This window comes from Triticum urartu, chromosome 6A (assembly GCF_056163025.1).
Source record: "Triticum urartu cultivar PI428250 chromosome 6A, HENAU_Tu73, whole genome shotgun sequence".
In the NCBI taxonomy this organism is placed as follows: domain Eukaryota; kingdom Viridiplantae; phylum Streptophyta; class Magnoliopsida; order Poales; family Poaceae; genus Triticum; species Triticum urartu.
Window position 1 is genome coordinate 69,420,497 of NC_141878.1, and position 18,157 is coordinate 69,438,653.

At 45.3% G+C, this 18,157-nt stretch overlaps 2 protein-coding genes across 2 annotated transcripts; one reads left to right on the top strand and one right to left on the bottom strand.

Moving 5' to 3' along the window:
- Positions 1-7,859: 7,859 nt before the first annotated feature.
- On the top strand, positions 7,860-12,626 carry LOC125513220 (anthranilate phosphoribosyltransferase). The gene is made up of 10 exons (XM_048678264.2): positions 7,860-8,286; positions 8,760-9,239; positions 9,317-9,474; positions 9,614-9,697; positions 9,788-9,840; positions 10,097-10,178; positions 10,731-10,838; positions 11,222-11,345; positions 11,688-11,773; positions 11,941-12,626. The coding sequence occupies exons 1-10, from the start codon at positions 7,953-7,955 to the stop codon at positions 12,160-12,162; spliced, it is 1,731 nt and encodes a 576-aa protein (XP_048534221.1). The 5' UTR covers positions 7,860-7,952; the 3' UTR covers positions 12,163-12,626.
- Positions 12,627-13,778: 1,152 nt separating this feature from the next.
- Positions 13,779-15,787, bottom strand: LOC125515775 (endoglucanase 11-like). The gene is made up of 4 exons (XM_048681277.2): positions 15,539-15,787; positions 14,940-15,443; positions 14,684-14,833; positions 13,779-14,574 (listed from the first exon to the last, which is right to left on the bottom strand). Exons 1-4 carry the CDS (start codon positions 15,755-15,757, stop codon positions 13,954-13,956), a joined length of 1,494 nt encoding a protein of 497 aa, XP_048537234.1. The 5' UTR covers positions 15,758-15,787; the 3' UTR covers positions 13,779-13,953.
- Positions 15,788-18,157: the final 2,370 nt, after the last annotated feature.

Genomic DNA, 18,157 nt, shown 5'->3' on the forward strand with positions numbered 1-18,157 from the left:
GTACAGAGCAAAGAACACATATGCATGTAGTCTTGCTAGCACAAGTATTACCGTATGCAATTGATTGCCAGATGCATTGACAAAATTATGACAATCACATGGTTTGGTTGGGTGCTATTATATCAATACTGACCACCACCTAAATAGCTTGTACAAGCAACCACTTGTACAATGAGCCACAAAAAATGGTGATAAGCAATACCATAGAAGGTAAATTTACCAAAATCATGTGCAAAACCAAGATGCATAATTTACAAAACAATGAGACCGGGACACCACATTCCTAAGATCCAACCATTTACAAAACATGCGGGTTACATTTTGTAGCTTTGAGTTTCACTTCCCCATAAATGAACCAAACTAGGACAAAATAGCAAAAGTGAAACAAATAGATGAATTCCGTTGAACTATTCAACTCACATGATTAGAAAAACCACACCAAAACGACTTGGTCAAAGCATCATAAGCATGCTCTCGAAATAGTATGTGTTTTGAATGATAAGCAAAAACAAATACAATTGAATTACTTTTCTTAATGTCGCCATCAAACAACAAACCAAAATATAATCACAGATTAGAAGGATGTATTAACTGATGAACAAGCATTATGAAGAAGTGGAACTCAATGCCTACAATGAACCAAACTGGGATAGAATAGCAAAAGTGAAACTCAAAGCATACAATGAACCAAACATGCGGATTACCATGTCTTTACCTGGTTCTCTCTACAAATAACAAATAATCCAAATTCAGATGAATGATAAGTTCAATTTCTAGCCACTGCAATCGTCCAAGAATGGAGGCTGGCATACTCATTCAAAGACGTAGGAATGAATAATTTCACTAGCTGGAAGTACGTGCAAGGTCAACATTAGGTGGTTGCATAACATCATAACTCAAAAGCCTGCAGTCCAACAAAAGGCATCGGCTAATTACATGAGTACACATGAAATAAAGTTTGAAAAAGGACATATAAGAATTTTCGGATTGGAACAGGTTCAGAAAGCCTCTACACACAACAACACATATACTCCCTCCGTTTCTAAATATAAGCCTTTTTAGATATTTTAATATAGACTACATACGGATGTATATAGACATATTTTAGAGTGTAGATTTACTCATTTTGCTCTATATGTAGTCTATATTGAAATCTCTAAAAAGGTTTATATTTAGGGACGGAGGGAGTATGTCTTACTGGATAGTCTTTGCAACTCTTACCAGATTACTCAAGGAGTACGTAGACATCTTGGGTTCAATAATCTAACACAGGATTGTAGTGGATGCATTGTGCCCATGATGTCGTAGTATGATCTTTCCCCAAAATGGTGTTACAAAGTAGCAAATATGTTTCATTTTAATCATCTAACAGCAAAACTAGAAATATTTAGATTGATTTGTGAACTTGTTGCTCACCATCTTCCATTGTCGTGGATGTTAATGTTCTTGCCTTGATCCTATGGATTGTTGAGAGGCCCTTCCCATCCATGTAGAAGCATCTACTGGGGTTCACGCATCACGAGCACAATAGCTAGAAAACATGATGGAGGTCACGTCACAGTTGGTGAGGTAGATTTATTGGCAGAGGAAGGAGGTTCACATTGAGGGAGAAGAGGCGATGTGGTTGAATTGAAGACCGAAGTTGCAATTGGCCGTGGAGCAGGTATGGCCGTATGGGGTGTGCATCCAAGGTCAATGAGCAGGACCAAGACGCCTTCGTCGCTAGCCACCGATTACCCTCCTCGCGGGCCACTAGCTGCACTTGAGGGGGGCCATCAACATGTGGGCATCCTCCATGGCAGGGATAAGAGATGTATACAAAGTAGGTCCTTCCCACTTTGGCTGCTGACAACAACAAAGAGCAAAGCGAGCCAGGGTTGATGGAATAGGGGGTGTGGTGTAGGAGCAAGCATTGAGGGCACTCGGGGACCCATCAACTGCGAGAATTCAGGTGGCGAGGACGCGGGAGCTAGAAAAGAAAAGGAAAGGAACAAGAAGCAAACGAGGTAGCAAGGTCTAGCATAACGTGCGTGCACGGCGTGCAGAAGGGCATGGCGGCCCTGAGAGGAGCGAGTGGTCAGAATGACATAAGGGCTAGAAAGGCAGCAACACATCAAGGAGTAGCGAGATGAGGGTGGCGAACCAATGCCGAGCAACAGGCACATGTGGCGAAGCATGGGCGCGCCATCCTCCTCTCTATCGGTGTAGCCACTACTATTGTTGGATGTAGGACACTGGCGGAGCGTGCCGAATAGATAAGGTGGAGTGCGCATGAGAGTGTTTCGTCGAAGAATATGAGATGGTTCGAGATAACTCCACATCAACCAACGATTAAGATGTGCCCATGGTATGAGAATGCTCCTAGCTAGCGAACCCTGCATAAACTTGGAGGAGATAATCACAGTCTATCCCTAAGGAGGGGATAAAGAGTTATTCATAGTCCAGCATATCATAGCCTATGTTTTAGTGTGCCAAAGGCCACTTACAACCCTGGGAAGCCACATGGAGGTCAGACGCACGCAACGAGGTCTGGTACCCCGATAATCCTAGATGCATGAAGTCTGCAAGGCATGTGGTGCATTTGGTAGTGTCGAGGATGGCGCTTTAAAGTTATAGAGGTACCTTGGCATGAGTGTGCTTCGGTCGGAGGCTCGAGTAGGCGTGGAGCTTGGGCACGCGAGGGGTAAATGGTGAATTGAGGCTGTCGCCAGCCTATTTATAGACTGGGTAAGAACCCAAGCGATATGGCAAACTCTAGGCATGCGCAGTAACTTTTTGCTAAAAAGACGCCCCGAATCTCATGTTGACAATATTTGAAATTATCCACCCAAAGATTCGTTATAAGGTTGTGAACATGTGTCAGAGCTGATGAGATGATGTCACGATAAGAAGCGGGAAAATCATCAAGTGTGGAAAGATTTCAAGACCCGGCAACCTCTGGACCTAGAAAGAGACTCGACAGTATGATTCTGAAAGAAGAGGGAGATATCAAGACTCAAGAGATGAATCAAATGCCGGATCTAAAGGAATCAAGACCCGGGATGCAACCCTTCACATATTTTCTTATCTTATTTTCAAGATGGAGTTTAGCATGGATAAATCCCTGCTAAACTGGGGGCTAATTTTTGGATATTCCCCATGGGCGATACCCGGCATAGTTAGACCCGACCCCGAGCCTGGTAGTCCTAAACATGCTCTGTTTGAGTCGCACTACTTCCGGGCCTCAATGGGAACTAAGCCAGGACTAAGGGCATGAACAAGACCCGACCCACGGTTGCCGCTCTTGGATGAGTCTTGTGGGCCGGCTCATAAGGAGGACCAGGAGAAAGGCTTTCCCAACTTGGAGAGGAAGATGATCATGATTCAGAGTAGGAGACGAGTTAGAGAATACAACCGGGAGTCTTCTATAAACCAGGGACTCAACCTGTTATATAAAAAGGAGTTTTTGGGACGAAAAAGGACAAGTTACAATCTTTGGAGAGCTAGGTAGCAGAAGCAAATCCTCGTAATTAATCGACATCATCATCAATAGCAATCAAGCAGGAGTAGGCTTTTACCTTCACCGTGAGGGGCTGAACCTGAGTAAACTCATGTCCTTCGTTTCCGACCAACTCTGTTCAAGCTACCACCTAGTTGGGATGACCTCACCACTTAGTCCTTTCACAAGGACATCTGTCATGTCAAAACCATGACAAATATGGTTGTCAATGATCAGTGTTATTTCAAACCATACATATGTTGAACTTATTATAGAATTCGAACTTGCAACAATTTATACTCTTCAAGGTTCTGTAAATATGTCCAGCTAATACTATACTAGAAATTACTATTAAGATATTGGTTAGACATTATTATTTACAAACCTCTAATACTATATTTAATGACAACTAAAATATACATGAACACTATGTAGTTTATGGAATTGTCACATTAAATCAAAGATAACTTATGCTACATCACTTAATTTAAATTTATTATGGACAAAGTGATTAGTGATACGAACTAAAACTATTAATTATAAAGATTAAAGTATGTGGTTGACAATACCAACTAAGTAATAAAAATATAATTGTTAATATTGCAATGCGATACAAATAAAATAAAATAATTTGGTATAAAACTATTTATTTTAATTTGGCATGGGTCCCGAATTTATTTGGATGCCGCCGTGTGCGTGCGTACCTATACGTCCTAGCCGCCACAACAGGTGGCCGGCCGGAGCACGCGGCATAGCCAGATCTAGCCTGGCCGAGGGCGACGGTGTGGGCGTGTGGGTGCTTGCTACGCCTATGCAGGAGGGAGGGAGGAATGGAGGTGGGGATGGGCAGGGAGAGTCGTGACAGTGAGTGTTATATACACATGGAGGTGCAGGTGACACCCACTGAGAGAGAGATGGTGGCAACCCAGTTAACGTCATCCCCCGCCCTTACAGGGTTGGTTAGGTGGTTACGGCGCGAGCGGAGGTAAACCAATCCCATTAGTCTTAATTAATGGCTCTCTCTCTCCTGCGTCGTCCCATCAAATGCGTGTTGGATTGATTGATTTATTATTTTCTCATGTATCCTCATGTATCGCCTTTCGACGTGCATTCCAGATGGCCCAGAGTGTTACCGTCATCAACAGAAATTGCTCCAGCGGGAGGGACTCGCTCATTGAAAAGAGCCAAAGCTTTGCATCTGGCTGCGTAGTCATGGTCAAATGCTCAACCAGTTCCTCGTTTGACAGTGCCCATACACAACGAGATGCAGTACACTCTAGCAAGGCGTGGCGCCAATTGTCAGGCGCTCCACAAAGAGGGCATAGGCAGATTGTTGCCATGTTACGGTGGAGAAGTACATCCCCCGTGGGAAGTGAATGTTGAGCCAAACGCCATGCAAAGAACCTCAACTTGGGTGGAACTATGATCTTCAAAAATGATAGCCATCCCTTGGATCCAGTCCTCGGAATTAGATGGGTCCTCTCTTTCTTTCAGCCAAGCCTCGCGACTGATCTTTGTTTTGAGGACCATTCGGTATGTAGATCGGACAGAGATACAACCTTTAGGATCCTCCTGCCAAGCCCAAAAATCATCGACTTGCCGTGAGCAAAGCGGGATTTGTAAGATTGCCTCCACATCAATAGGAAGGAACACCTGACGAATTAAGTCCTCTCGCCATGAATTGTCTTGGCGGTATTGATTAGTTCTATTTACTATCTAAATAGTTTTGTATGTTGTTATACAAGCCAATTTGCATGTGTGAATCTTTCTTTTATCGTTCTTGATATTACTGAATAATGTACAATTATATTTATGCAATTTAATATGTTTCATGTGATCTTATATTTACAGAAAATCCTCACACTTCATTATACAAATAGATGGGCGCAGCAACGCGCGCCATCAATGATCTAGTTAACTCTGAAACCAAGCGCGGGGGATTTGGTACAAGGGACGAGATAGATTTCATCACCCCGATCCTCGGTATCCAGTTCTGTGACCAAATGCTCGTTGAAGTTCCATCTTCAATCCTTCTAATTGCTCCCTGCTTGACAATATCTCTCTCGTCCAGGATAGCACGCCAAACCTGGGAGGGGTGTGCCCCCAACTCTCGCTACTAGGAAAAGGGCTATAGATGGAATTGACACTAATGGCGCACCAGACATGTGGTGCGCCATTACTATATACTAATGGCGCACCACGTCCACGGTGCGCCATTACTAATTTTTTTTAAAAAAAATTCAAAACTACTAATGACGCACGGTGGGAGTGGTGCGCCATTACTAGTTGAACTAGTAATGGCGCACCACATCCACGGTGCGCCATTAGTAAAAAAAAATTAATTTTTTTTAAAACTACTAATGGCGCACCGTGGGAGTGGTGCGTCATTACTAGTTGTGCGCCATTACTAGTTGAACTAGTAATGGCGCACCATGCCACAGTGCGCCATTAGTAACTTGGCCCAAACATTCGTCCGAATGCAAACCCCCCCCCCCCCCCCCCCCCGACCGCCTTTTTAGTTTCAAAAAAATAAAAGAAAATGATAGAAATGTCAAAAAAATAAAAGGAAATAAGATTCCCATGTAATATGTGGTCTAATTGTTAGCAAAATTTACAAACATGAATTTTCGATTTTTTTGTAAAATCTCTCGAGAATTTGTAAAAATGGGCATAACTTTTGCGTACGAACTCGGATAAAAAAGTTTTTTATATGAAAAATCATCTACTCGAAAAGTTATCCTCAAAAACCTAACAGAAAAAAAGATATGGGGCTTTTAAGATCTGGAGAGGCAAAAAAATTCAAACTTACTAATGGCGCACCTGCCCATGATGCGCCATTAGTATCTTCCCGCCTTCAAAATTCAAAATAAGTCAAAAAAATAAAAAATAAAGTTACTAATGGCGCACCTGCCCATGGTGCGCCATTAGTATCTTCCCGCCTTCAAAATTCAAAATAAATAACAAAAAGGTTAGTAATGGCGCACCTGCCCACGGTGCGCCATTACTATGTCGTATATATGGCTGGGCGCACCTCCTCCACTCCACCATACTACCCTCCTCCTCTCCGGCGACCTCCTCCTCTCCGGCGACCTCCTCCTCCTCTCCGGCGACCTCCTCCTCTCCGGGGACCTCCTCCTCCCTCCTCTCCTCCCCTCCCCTCCCCTCACGGTTTCTCCTCCCTCCTCTCCGGTAAGCTCCTCCTCCCTCCTCTCCTCCCATTCCCTCATGGTTTCTCCTTCCTCCTCTCCGATGCTTCGGTGAACTCCTCTCCGGCGACCTCCTCCTCCTCTCCGGCGATGTAGGCGAGCGCCTCTCCGGTGACCTCCTCCTCCTCCTCTCCGGCAAAAGAACACGGCAAAAGAACGTACAAGATCCAAAAACAGAAACAAAATTTGAAATAATATCATGCCAAAAAATGAGCAAAAAAAACAAGCAAAAAATGGGCAAAAAAATCATGATCCAAATCCAAATTCAAAATTCAAAAATAGCAATGGCGCACGGTGGGGGTTAGACGGTGCGCCACTACTATTTTCCCGCCTTCAAAATTCAAAAATACTAATGGCGCATTGTGGCCTATACTAATGGCGCACCAGTGGCCTATACTAATGGCGCACCGTGACCTATACTAATGGCGCACCAGTGGTGCGCCATTAATATACCAAATACTAGTGGCGTGATACTAATGGCGCACCAGTGATGTGCCATTAGTAGGCAAAACTGATGCGCCATTAGTAGCCCTTTTCCTAGTAGTGTCTGCTTCCAGAATAGAGCAGTTGGGAAAGTATACAGCTTTAAGAATTCTGGCACTTAATGCTGATGGCTCATTCATGATTCTCCAGACTTGTCTTGACAATAAGGCCAGATTAAAAATCTCTATGTCCCAAAATCCAAGGCCTCCCAAACTCTTTGGTCTTGTCATCAAATCTCATGCTATCCAAGCAGGTTTGCGTTTACCTCTTTTACTTCCTCATGAAAATTGTTGTATGATTGAAGTCACACTCTCGCATAGCCCTCTAAGCAACCTCTCTAATGGCCTACACCTTCTTGCTAGCTGAATCTCGAAGGTGAGAGAGCCCAACGTCCGCCTGCTTCACTCGAGAAAACACCGGAAGCAGGTTGAGAACCTCACCTCCCCGCATCCAGCTACTGTCGCACCACCTTCAATCCTTATCACCGGGAGAGGAAGGGACGAAAGACGAAGGATATGTTGCTGCAGCCTCCAATATTTGGTTTAGTTTTTTAGTGAAAAACTTTTTCTTTTGAGGCAAAACCAAATAGTATTTGATTTTTTTTGGTGAAATCGATGTCAGAAACGCGGGCTTTGTAGACCGGAACCCGGCCCACCGTACATGGCCATTGGGCTCGATCCAACCCGCTAGCTGGGTGCTTCCTCGGTTCTTCCGGCTAAAGTGGCGTCGTCTTCGTCGTCGTCTCCCTCCTCGCCTCGGCGGCGTTGACTCTGGCTAGCGTCGCCATGAACTCTCTACTTCTCAGGCCGCTCCCGAGCGCGACCACGAGCGGGAGCCTGGTCGGTCGGGTATCCCCGGCGTCGCCGAGGCTTCCCGGCGCGGTGGCGTGGCCCCGCGACGGGAGATGCCGTCGCGGCGGCGTTGCGGCGGCGGGGGCGTGGATGGAGGAGGCTGCGCGGCGTAACCCGGCGTTCTCGGAGTCTTACCGGCCGGCGGGGCTGCCCCGGCCCAACGGCACGGTGCTGGAGGCGCAGGGGCGGGTGTGCACTGGGCCCGAGCAGACGCGGCCGCTCGGGGAGGAGCAGGCCATGCGCGTCCTCGACACCATCCTCCGCTCCGGTGAGCCTCCCCCCACTCTCCGGAGGCTTCGTTTTCGGTGATCGCTAGCTTCGATTCTGCATTTCTGGCAACATTTTGCGGCGCTAGCGAGCATGGTTGGTGGATTTTCACATGTAGATGATGTACTTTTCATGAGATAGCTTCACAAATCACTCATGCCGCTCTGCTGCCTGTAAAATGTAAACTGGCTAATTTTGCTTACAAGTACTGCTTTCATTGGCATCCGTGGTTGATTGCAACTTGCGAGTCACTGAAATTTAGATGTTTGCTGCAAGTCTGATGCCTGCTTTCTGTTGTCCTAGACACATTGTATAGTTCAAGTTGGCTCATGGCATTTACTCAATTGTTATTGTTTACAATTTGCTAGTAAGGTTTTATTTGAAATGCACTGATAGGTCTGCTTTGGAATCTGTTTATTTTCATCGCCTTCCATCAAAATTCACGCTATATCTTCTGTGTGAACTCATGTGTAGCGACGGGGGAACTCAAGGATGAGCCAGTGTCCAGTGCACAGCTGGGTGCATTCTTTGCTGGCATGACAATAAGAGCTAATTGTTTTCCGGAGGCCACCCAATGGAGTGAGGGGGAGCGACGTGCCATGAGCCTATTCTGGCCACGCCTTGTGCATGTTCTTCCTCCGGAGGTGAAGTTTATAGCAGACCCTGAAGGAACGATCATGGGAGCAAATGGTTTAACAGGACCTCGTTATATTGGTCAAGGAACTGCAGAGATGAGACTTGTTGGTGCTTTGAGGGAAGTACTTGCTGGTGGCCATTTAGGTTATGAGGAAATTCAGTGTGTACTAAAGGATGTTCTACCATTTGGATCAATGGGTGCAAGTTCACCATCAGTTAGTGAAGCACTGCTAGCAGCATTTTTAATTGGACAGCGGATGAATAGGGAAACCGATCGTGAGCTAAAAGGATATTGTCTAGCCTTTGATGATGAACTAGGTAGCACTAAGTGGGCTTATTTTTCTTAAACTGTATAGAAAAAACAACAATTTCATTAACACCACTTTTTTTATCAGGCCCTCCCCCAATTGCTGATGTTAATTCCTTGACACACTATGGTGAGCCCTATGATGGGAATACACGCTTCTTTAGGAGTACTCTGTTCGTTGCGGCGGTTAGAGCCTGCTATGGTGAGGCTTGTCTCCTTCATGGCGTTGAATGGATGCCACCTAAGGTCAGTGTGAAGCATATGCTGCAGTAGTCATCGTACATAAGAGTATTCTTAGTAGTATCAATCTTGTGGTTTGATGGCAGGCTTATCTGTTATATAATATATGAAAATCCTGTGTATTACTTAAAATCAAGGTTTTCAGGGTGGGATAACAGAAGGGCAGATGCTTAAATTCATGGGTGCAAACACACACTTGTCTCCTACGCAGGCCAAAACACTATTGGAGGTGTGTGTGCAGTTCTGCATACTTTGCCGACAACCTTTTATATTTTACTGCTGGTTGCATCTGACACATGAAATGTTTGGTTGCTTTCAGGATAAGGATACTGGTTTTGCATATCTGAATCTCCAAGAAGCTTGCCCACCATTGTAAGTCCACATTTTCTTGGTAGCTATGTACCAATGTCTCAAGGCATTGTTGATTGAACACTCCTGCAGATGTTCCATTTTGGATGGAAACCGGCTTTGCATATTACAAATAGCAAGAACATTATATACTTTCAGTGTGAAATCATCTCTTTGATTTGAACTGTAATCCTGTATTAAAACAAATCATTTGCTCAGGTAAGTTACTGGTATACTCGTCTTGCATGCAAAGGTGTTTACTTACTTGGTGCTATTGTAGATATTCGATTATCGGGCTCAGGGAGCATATTAAGAAAAGACCACCGTTGGCAACCTCTGAGAAAGTTCAACAATTTGTGAGAGTGAGTAACTCTTCCCATTGTGTGTTATTGTAAGAAGTTAAGAACTGATAGCATGAGAGCAATTCTATGATATAGCAATTGTTCAACTCTATGTATTGGTATGCTATATTTACAGTAATCATTTGTGCTTATTATGCAGAGATATTGCTCACAATTTCACAGCTGCCAGACCTTCAATAAACTATTTATACAAATATGTAGTGCAACCTAATGTTTCTTTTTGATAGTAAGTTGACTGTCAGTTTAAAAACTTACGTTTGCAAAGTGTTTTCTGTGATGATATTTTATACAAATTGTTAAAATATTGTTTTGAATACAGCAAGTAAAGATGGCTGGAGTTATTTCTTTTTAATTATTCAATTCCACGTCATTGAAGGTATTAGACATATCTTATAGGTATCACCTACCTTATGAGATTATAGGAGTATCTGTTGAGAAGTATTGAAATGTCTTTTTGTTATTTGATCATGTACATATCTGTTCTGTTGTAAAAGTTGCAAATGCTGCTTCTCTTAATGCTACTGGTTTATGTCTTTATTTGTTTTTCACCAGGCACGAGGAAGAGAGTCAATGGTTGCTGGATTTTATCATGTGGGCTATGAAGATCCATTGCTTATGCTTATGAGAAGGAGAACTGTTCATGCTGGATTAGTTGTGAAGGTAAGTATTTTTTTTCCTTTCTCTCATGCCATGAGGGTTTGAACTTAATGTTACTGTTATTCGTTTGCCCTACCTAACCCAAATTTATTACCCCCTCTGATCCATATTAATTGTCGCTGCTTTAGACAAATTAATATCGATCCAAAGGAGTATTATTTATGTGATTTTCTTAATAACTCACTTTGGAAAACTTGGCCTGGTTGCATCAATATCATTTTGAGTGGCATTTCTCATGGATAGAATCTTCTCTGGATTTTTGGATCTAATACAGTCCTCTCCCTCTATTCTTCTTATCTGAATGCATATCTGGTCGATAAATACCATTCATTTCTCAATTTATTTATTTTTACTCCTGCTAAGACAAATTTATGGTATCCACTTAGGGTGAGGAAGGTGCACTTTCTTTGACAACCAAAGAAAGATCGGCCCATGCTTCCAAAGGGATTCCAGTGAACCACTGCTCAGGGTTCCGGACACCAAGCAGCGCAAACTTCTCCGAAACTGACGGTACAAACATGAAACCCGCCACCCTTTTTATTACTTATATATTCACAGTGGTCACTATCGTGTATACTGGAGATGGCAGGGCATTTTTTATCCTACCACTTAGGTGGAGGGGAAATTCCTTATTGAAGTTAAGAATATCTTGAATTTTCTCATGTTCGAGATTTGTGTTATACCTTGGTTACTTGGTAGCCCATTCATATAGAAGAAGGTGCATCTTTATGCCATTGATAAGCACAAAGAATACTAAGATTTTCAATTAGGACAGCCTGCTCTGATTTGTGAATGCCCGAGAACTTGGTTATGATATGAAGCCAGTCTGAGCTTGTCTCGTGTATCTTACAGGTATTTCGAGAGAAAGTTTCAGAGTTGCTGTGAATGCTCAGGAACTTGGTTTCAAATCCACTGAAACTCCAAGAACTGATAAATCAGTAAGTCTTTATTCCCTGGCTGTGGTTGCCGCTATCTTCATTTCATATTTCTACCGCCGCGTTCCAATCAAGGACACCTCTTATCCATTCAACTTGTTAACGACATGTGTTTTCTCTATGCATAGTCGTTATTATTTTTAACTTACTGTGTTGCCAAACTGAACCAGGTACTGAAAAACTTGGAGCTGGGTTTGTCAGCGCTGGGTGGAGACAAAGGGCCTGCTTATGACCGAATAGTTCTTAACGCAGCTATGGCTGACCACTTGTTAGGCTGTAGCGGAGCTCAGGATATCAACTCCGCGCTTGACAGGGCAAGAGAAGCCATCGACAGCGGTAATGCTCTGAGAAGGCTCATGAACTACATAAAAATCTCGCACAAGGTGTCCTAGCTAGTCGCGAGCGCGTGCTGACTGTACAATTTTGGTCCCAAAATATACTCTGCCTTTCTCAACTGGGAAATCGCCTTACACGGCACTGGAAAATTTTGTAACCCCTCATCATGGTAGTGTCACTGAGAAGGTGGGGCCAGGCCCCACATGTCGTTGACGCAAGCGATGAGAAAGTATTGCAGTGGCAAAGAAAGAGATTTGTCTTTCAGTTTGCTCAGTTGACACGGAGTGTTGACTTGCGCGAATGCTCTCTTACCAGGCCTTGTTAATAAATTAAGTTTAACCGAAAGGAATCACAGTTTGTTGAGGATTTTATTAGCGGTGAGAAATACTTGGTTAATCTAATGTTCGTCATGTCATCAGAGGAGGGCGATGATCTGTATAACATATGCAAACTATGTTCTTGAGATGTGGCTGTGTGAAATGCTGAATACTTGCATCAACTGTGAAGGTTGGATGTGTTATATTTTGTTTTCGTTAGTATTTTTTATAATGGCTTGACTATTTACTTCAAAATAGAGATGATACTCCGTGCATTACTCCGGAGATTGTTTGAAATTATTTCAATGATATATGATAGTATGAAACATTACCATTTGGATTAACATTACAAAAATTAAACTAAATACATACTCACTCCGTCCCAAAATAAGTGACTCAACTTTGTATTAAAGTTAGTATAAACTTGAGTCGCTTATTTTGGCACGGAAGGAGTATAATTTTTTGAATTGGACAATTGCATAGTTGTAGAATATTATTGAATATGAGTTGCATGCATAGTGCAGGTTTTTCTCCATGCGTATGCATGATGGCATGATGAATTGGCATAGTTGCATATTGAAACGAGAAGTGCTACACAGCCGACGTTTTTCCGACCGATGCGTGCACGACAGTAGCTAATCACTGTTCGATGAAACCCCTCTAGAAATAAGGAACGTGAGATCCTAGCATCGTCCAGGTGGTGACGTACATAAAACATCGTGTGTGAAGTGCTACGCAGCCGTGTAGCAGCCGACGTTTTTCCGACCTATGTGCATGACAGTAGCTAATCACCGTTAGATGAAATCCCTCTAGAAATAAGGACCGTGAGATCCTAGCATCATCCACGTGACGTACACAAAACATCCTCTGTGTGAAGCTATTCGGTATTGAAAGAGTTAGAATATAGTTAATGGGATTTGATAAACTATAGGGCAAGTCCAACGCCATGCACCAAATAGCCCTGGAATGTTCGGACTGCATGATCTGAACACTATTTGCTATCACTTTTTGCCACATAACGCCGTGCATCAAATGCGTCCGAGCGTTTGAATTCCCACAAATCGGAACCAACCCGAGGGAGGTTTGTGGGCAGGGCATCTAGATGTCTGCAACTTAGGCATCAACTTAGCGGGTTCATCCAAAAACACGTCCAGAAAAAACTAAATCCAAATGAAGCGCTCAGCCCGCGACGCGTGGCGGCGGCTGGATGCATCACTTGACGCGCTTTCAAGCAAAAAAAAAGACCTTTACAGGAACACCAAAAAGTAATCATTGGTTAGTTGGTCTCATCATCCTTCGTATGGCTCGGAAGGTGCCTCTTCCAATTCTTCCGCTATAGCTCACAGAACAAAAAAGAAAAAAAAACCGCCAGCACGCAACCAGCAGATTTTATTTTATTTTATTGGAATTCGGTGTATTCATCATTAATCATGGTTGTACTATCATGATTAATGATGTAGTTTATTGGAAATTTTCTTTGAAAAAACTGTATGTATCACACAATAAAGATCCACATGGTAGCAGCGGTGGTCAGTTCTTGTAGCTGCCGGCGAAGTAGGCGAGGCAACCGACGAGGGGCGCGTTGGTGTAGGTGACGGGCTCCGACCGCGCGTAGTCGACGCGGTCGTCCGGGAACGCGTCGTTCTCATCCGGCCCGCCGACGACGGCGCCGGTATGCACGTTGGGGTTAGGCCCGGGGGCGTTGAGGTAGCTCCGGTAGCCCTCCTGGCAGCCGATGTGCGCCGGGTGCGCGGCCACGGACGGCATCGACGACGCCCTGTGGTGGATCCTCTGCGGGTAGCGCGCGCCGTAGCCCACCATGTAGGACATCCCCAGCGGGTTGTCGCCCAGCACGTAGTCCACCTGCCGCTTGGCCAGGGCCCTCAGGTTCCTGTGGGTGACTGGGCGGCTGTTCTGGCAGGAGAAGGCGCGGCGGCGGGAGGTGGCCATGTACTTGGCGTAGGTGGTGAGCAGGAAGCTGGCCGAGGCGACGTACTGCATGTTGACGTTGCCCGGCCGGTGCATGAGCCCGCCGGGCGTGTACGCCGTCGTCGACGACGGGGAGCTGGAGTTGGGCAGGATGTGGCAGATGAACTCCTCCGCTTGGCGCGTGAACGGCTCCAGCCTCTCGTCCCCGTCCAGCAGAGCCCTCTGCATGCAGATTGCAGACACAGACGCGCACAACGTGTGAGCTGAGTGGATCTGTGTGGCTGGCATTGGGGGGTTGAACTGAATGGCGTGTTTTCGTTCGTTACCGTACCCGTGAGAGAAGCACGCGCGCCCCGGCGAGCTTGTTGTCCCAGCTGAACACGTCGAGGTCGTCGTTGGCGCCCAGGGAGATGAGGTCGTTGAGGTAGGAGCTGTTCTTCGTCGCCCACAGCAGCCATGCACATCCCCACAGGAGCTCGTCCTGCACACCGTGCACGCACGCTCGTTACAAGAAACACGTACGCACAAGGGATTACATAAAGCTTTTCAATTCGTTGCACTTGCACGGTGTGATCTTTGAATTGCACCTTGTAGCCGGAGTGGGATGGGTAGTAGTTGCCCACGCCGCCGCCGACGTGGTCGCTGTACTTCCCCTGGTGCTGCCAGGCGAACGCCATCACGTCCCTGGCCGCCGCGAGCAGCCTCCTGGAGTAGGCACGGTCGGCGGCCCTGAACACCACGCTGGCCGCGGCGAGCGCCGCCGCGGTCTCGCCTGCGACGTCGGACCCAGGGGCGGACGCCGACACCGCGTACACGTCCCGCGGCGTGTCCATGTCCTCCGGCCGCTCCCAGCAGCGGTGGTCGGCGTCGGCATCGCCCACTCCGACGTAGAGCTTGCCCGGGGTCGCCTTGGCCGACTTCAGGAGGTAGTCCGTCGCCCAACGTACCGCGGCGCGCGCGTCGTGGACGCGCCCGTCCATCCGCCCGCCGTACTCGATGATGCTCCAAGACAGCATGGTCGCGGTGAACGCCATGGGGAAGTTGAACTTGACGTTGTTGCCGCCGTCGTAGTACCCGCCGGTGAGGTCAACCTGCCGCCAACAAAAGTGAAGCTCAACACGTTGAATCAAGCATGCGCCACAAGGATAAGTGGTACTGTAGTACAGTGGAGACATCGCTTGCTCACGTTTGCGGCCGAGCCGTCCGACATGGCGGAGTTGGATCTCCACTTGACGGCCTGGTCCGGCGGCAGGCGGCCGGACCTCTGCCCCTGGAAGAAGAGCAACGACTTGGCTAACGCGTCGGCGTAGTCAGGGTGCCCGGCGGCGAGGACATGGCTGGAGAACCAGACGAGGGAGAAAGCAAGAAACACAGCCGCGCGTGATGATGGTGCCGAATTGCTCATGTTTTCTGCCTACTGCTATCGTACATCGCAATGCACGGCGATTATTTATGGAGTGCGTAGAACTCGCCTGCATGAGACATAGTCTCGTGACAATAACTAACATGACATTATTTTTAGCCCGTTTTTGTTGGCAGGCCACAGCTAGGGTTTGTTTCTTGTTGGGCTTTTCTGTCACTCGTACAAGGAAAGGAGGAGGAAAGAGTTATAGTTGGTTAGTTTGTTTGCTAAAGCAATTGAAAGACAAATAAAAAAGGAGCACACATTGTATATTAGGCTTGATTGGGGCCTGCTGATGAATGACTGAACGCATGGGTAATGACTAGAAGAAATCAAGAAAGTGAGAGAAGGATGTGAGGATTTTCCATACTAGGCTATAACATGAAATTATAAAAGATTAAAAAGAGAAACGCGCCCTCGATGATAAATAATCATTTTGCTTCAAGTTCGATTAGGATGTCATTTCCATGTGGTTGAAACCAGACAGACAATATGAAACAGAGAGGAAAATATGAAAAATTGCAGTTGCAGTTGCAATCCCTTTGGAATCTTACAATTGTGATCTCACTTGAAAACTTAAAGTTACGCCCTACTTTAAAGCATGCAGTTGCGATCCCATTTGAGAACTTGCAATCGCGATCCCCTTGAAAACATGCCTTGCAACCTCATTTTAAAAATCAGCAATTGCGATCTCATTTTTTATAAAGAAAATCATGATTTTGAAAACAAAGTTCACCAACTTTAAAAAAGTTTAGGATCTGCTTAAAATAAAATGGAAAATAAAAACCCACAAAAATAAATTCACCCTCTTGTCGGCTAAGTTCCAACAGTGTTTTGGGGCTATGCAGTTGCAATCATGTTATAATGCTCTGTTATAACGCTGGTGGTGGACATATAACTAGCCAACCTCCCCCCTACTCGCCCAGTTGCAGCTGTGTTTGGGTTCGTGCAGTTGCAATCGGGTTACAATGCTTGCAGTTGAAACTCTAATGGTGGACATGCTAGTAGCCGACAACAGTTGCAACTGGCTTGTTCCGACCAGTTGTAATCGCTTTATGCTCGTGCAATTGTTTTGGAGTTACAACGCATGCAGTTACATGCCTAGGGGTAGACATGCAACCAACTCACACACTCCCCCCAACCCTAGTTGTAGTCGGGTTCCGAGTTCCGACGCTTGCAGTTGTACATCTAGTGGTGGATATATAACTGCCCGATAATTCCTCATCCGCCCCCAGTTTGTAGTTGTTTTGTGCATGTGCAGTTGGGTTATAATGCTTGCAGTTGCATGTTTAGTGGTGGACATGCAACTGGCCCGACAACTCCCCACCCAACCCCAGTTGCAGTCGTTTTGTTCCCATGCAACTACAGTCAGATTACAAAGCTTCGGTTACACGTCTAGTGGTTTTTGTAGTTGCATGTCTAGTGGTGGACGCTTACCTAGATTAACAACTCCCGATCGCCTCTAGTTGCAATTGTTTTGTGCATGTGCACTTACAATCAAGTTATAATGTTTGTAGTTTTACGTATAATGTTTGTAGTTTTATGTATAGTGATAGACATACAATTGACCCGACTACCCTCCACCCTATCTTAGTTGCAGTCGTTTTTGTGCATGCGAAGTTGCATAATAAAAAGTAACTGCAATAAATGTTGGAAATATGCCCTAGAGGCAATAATAAAATGATTATTATATTTCCTTGTTCATGATAATTGTCTATTATTCATGCTATAATTGTATTATCCGGAAATCGTAATACATGTGTGAATACATAGACCACAACACGTCCCTAGTGAGCCTCTAGTTGACTAGCTCGTTGATCAAAGGATAGTCATGGTTTCCTGACTATGGACATTAGATGTCATTGATAACGGGATCACATCATTAGGAGAATGATGTGATGGACAAGACCCAATCCTAAGCTTAGCTCAAAGATCATGTAGTTCGTTTGCTGTAGCTTTTCTGAATGTCAAGTATCATTTCCTTAGACCATGAGATTGTGCAACTCCCGGATACCGTAGGAGTGCCTTGGGTGTGCCAAACGTCACAACGTAACTGGGTGACTATAAAGGTACATTACAGGTATCTCCGAAAGTGTTTGTTGGGTTGGCACGAATCGAGACTGGGATTTGTCACTCCGTATGACGGAGAGATATCTCTGGGCCCACTCGGTAATGCATCATCATAATGAGCTCAATGTGACCAAGGGGTTGGTCACGGGATCATGCATTACGGTACGAGTAAAGTGACTTGCCGGGAACGAGATTGAACAAGGTATTGGGATACCGACGATCGAGTCTCGGACAAGTAACGTACCGATTGACAAAGGGAATTGAATACAAGATTGATTAAGTCCTTGACATCGTGGTTCATCCGATGAGATCATCGAGGAGCATGTGGGAGCC

What these genes read in the sequence shown, in the direction of transcription:
- LOC125513220 (XM_048678264.2), top strand. Translation starts at nt 7,953, where the DNA reads ATGAACTCTCTACTTCTCAGGCCGCTCCCGAGCGCGACCACGAGCGGG. An exon ending in CGACACCATCCTCCGCTCCG is followed by an intron (nt 8,287 to 8,759) that starts GTGAGCCTCCCC and finishes ACTCATGTGTAG; the next exon opens with CGACGGGGGAACTCAAGGAT. An exon ending in ATGCTGGATTAGTTGTGAAG is followed by an intron (nt 10,839 to 11,221) that starts GTAAGTATTTTT and finishes GTATCCACTTAG; the next exon opens with GGTGAGGAAGGTGCACTTTC.
- LOC125515775 (XM_048681277.2), bottom strand. Translation starts at nt 15,757, where the DNA reads ATGAGCAATTCGGCACCATCATCACGCGCGGCTGTGTTTCTTGCTTTC. An exon ending in CGGACGGCTCGGCCGCAAAC is followed by an intron (nt 15,444 to 15,538) that starts GTGAGCAAGCGA and finishes TGTTGGCGGCAG; the next exon opens with GTTGACCTCACCGGCGGGTA. An exon ending in CGCGCGTGCTTCTCTCACGG is followed by an intron (nt 14,575 to 14,683) that starts GTACGGTAACGA and finishes ATCTGCATGCAG; the next exon opens with AGGGCTCTGCTGGACGGGGA.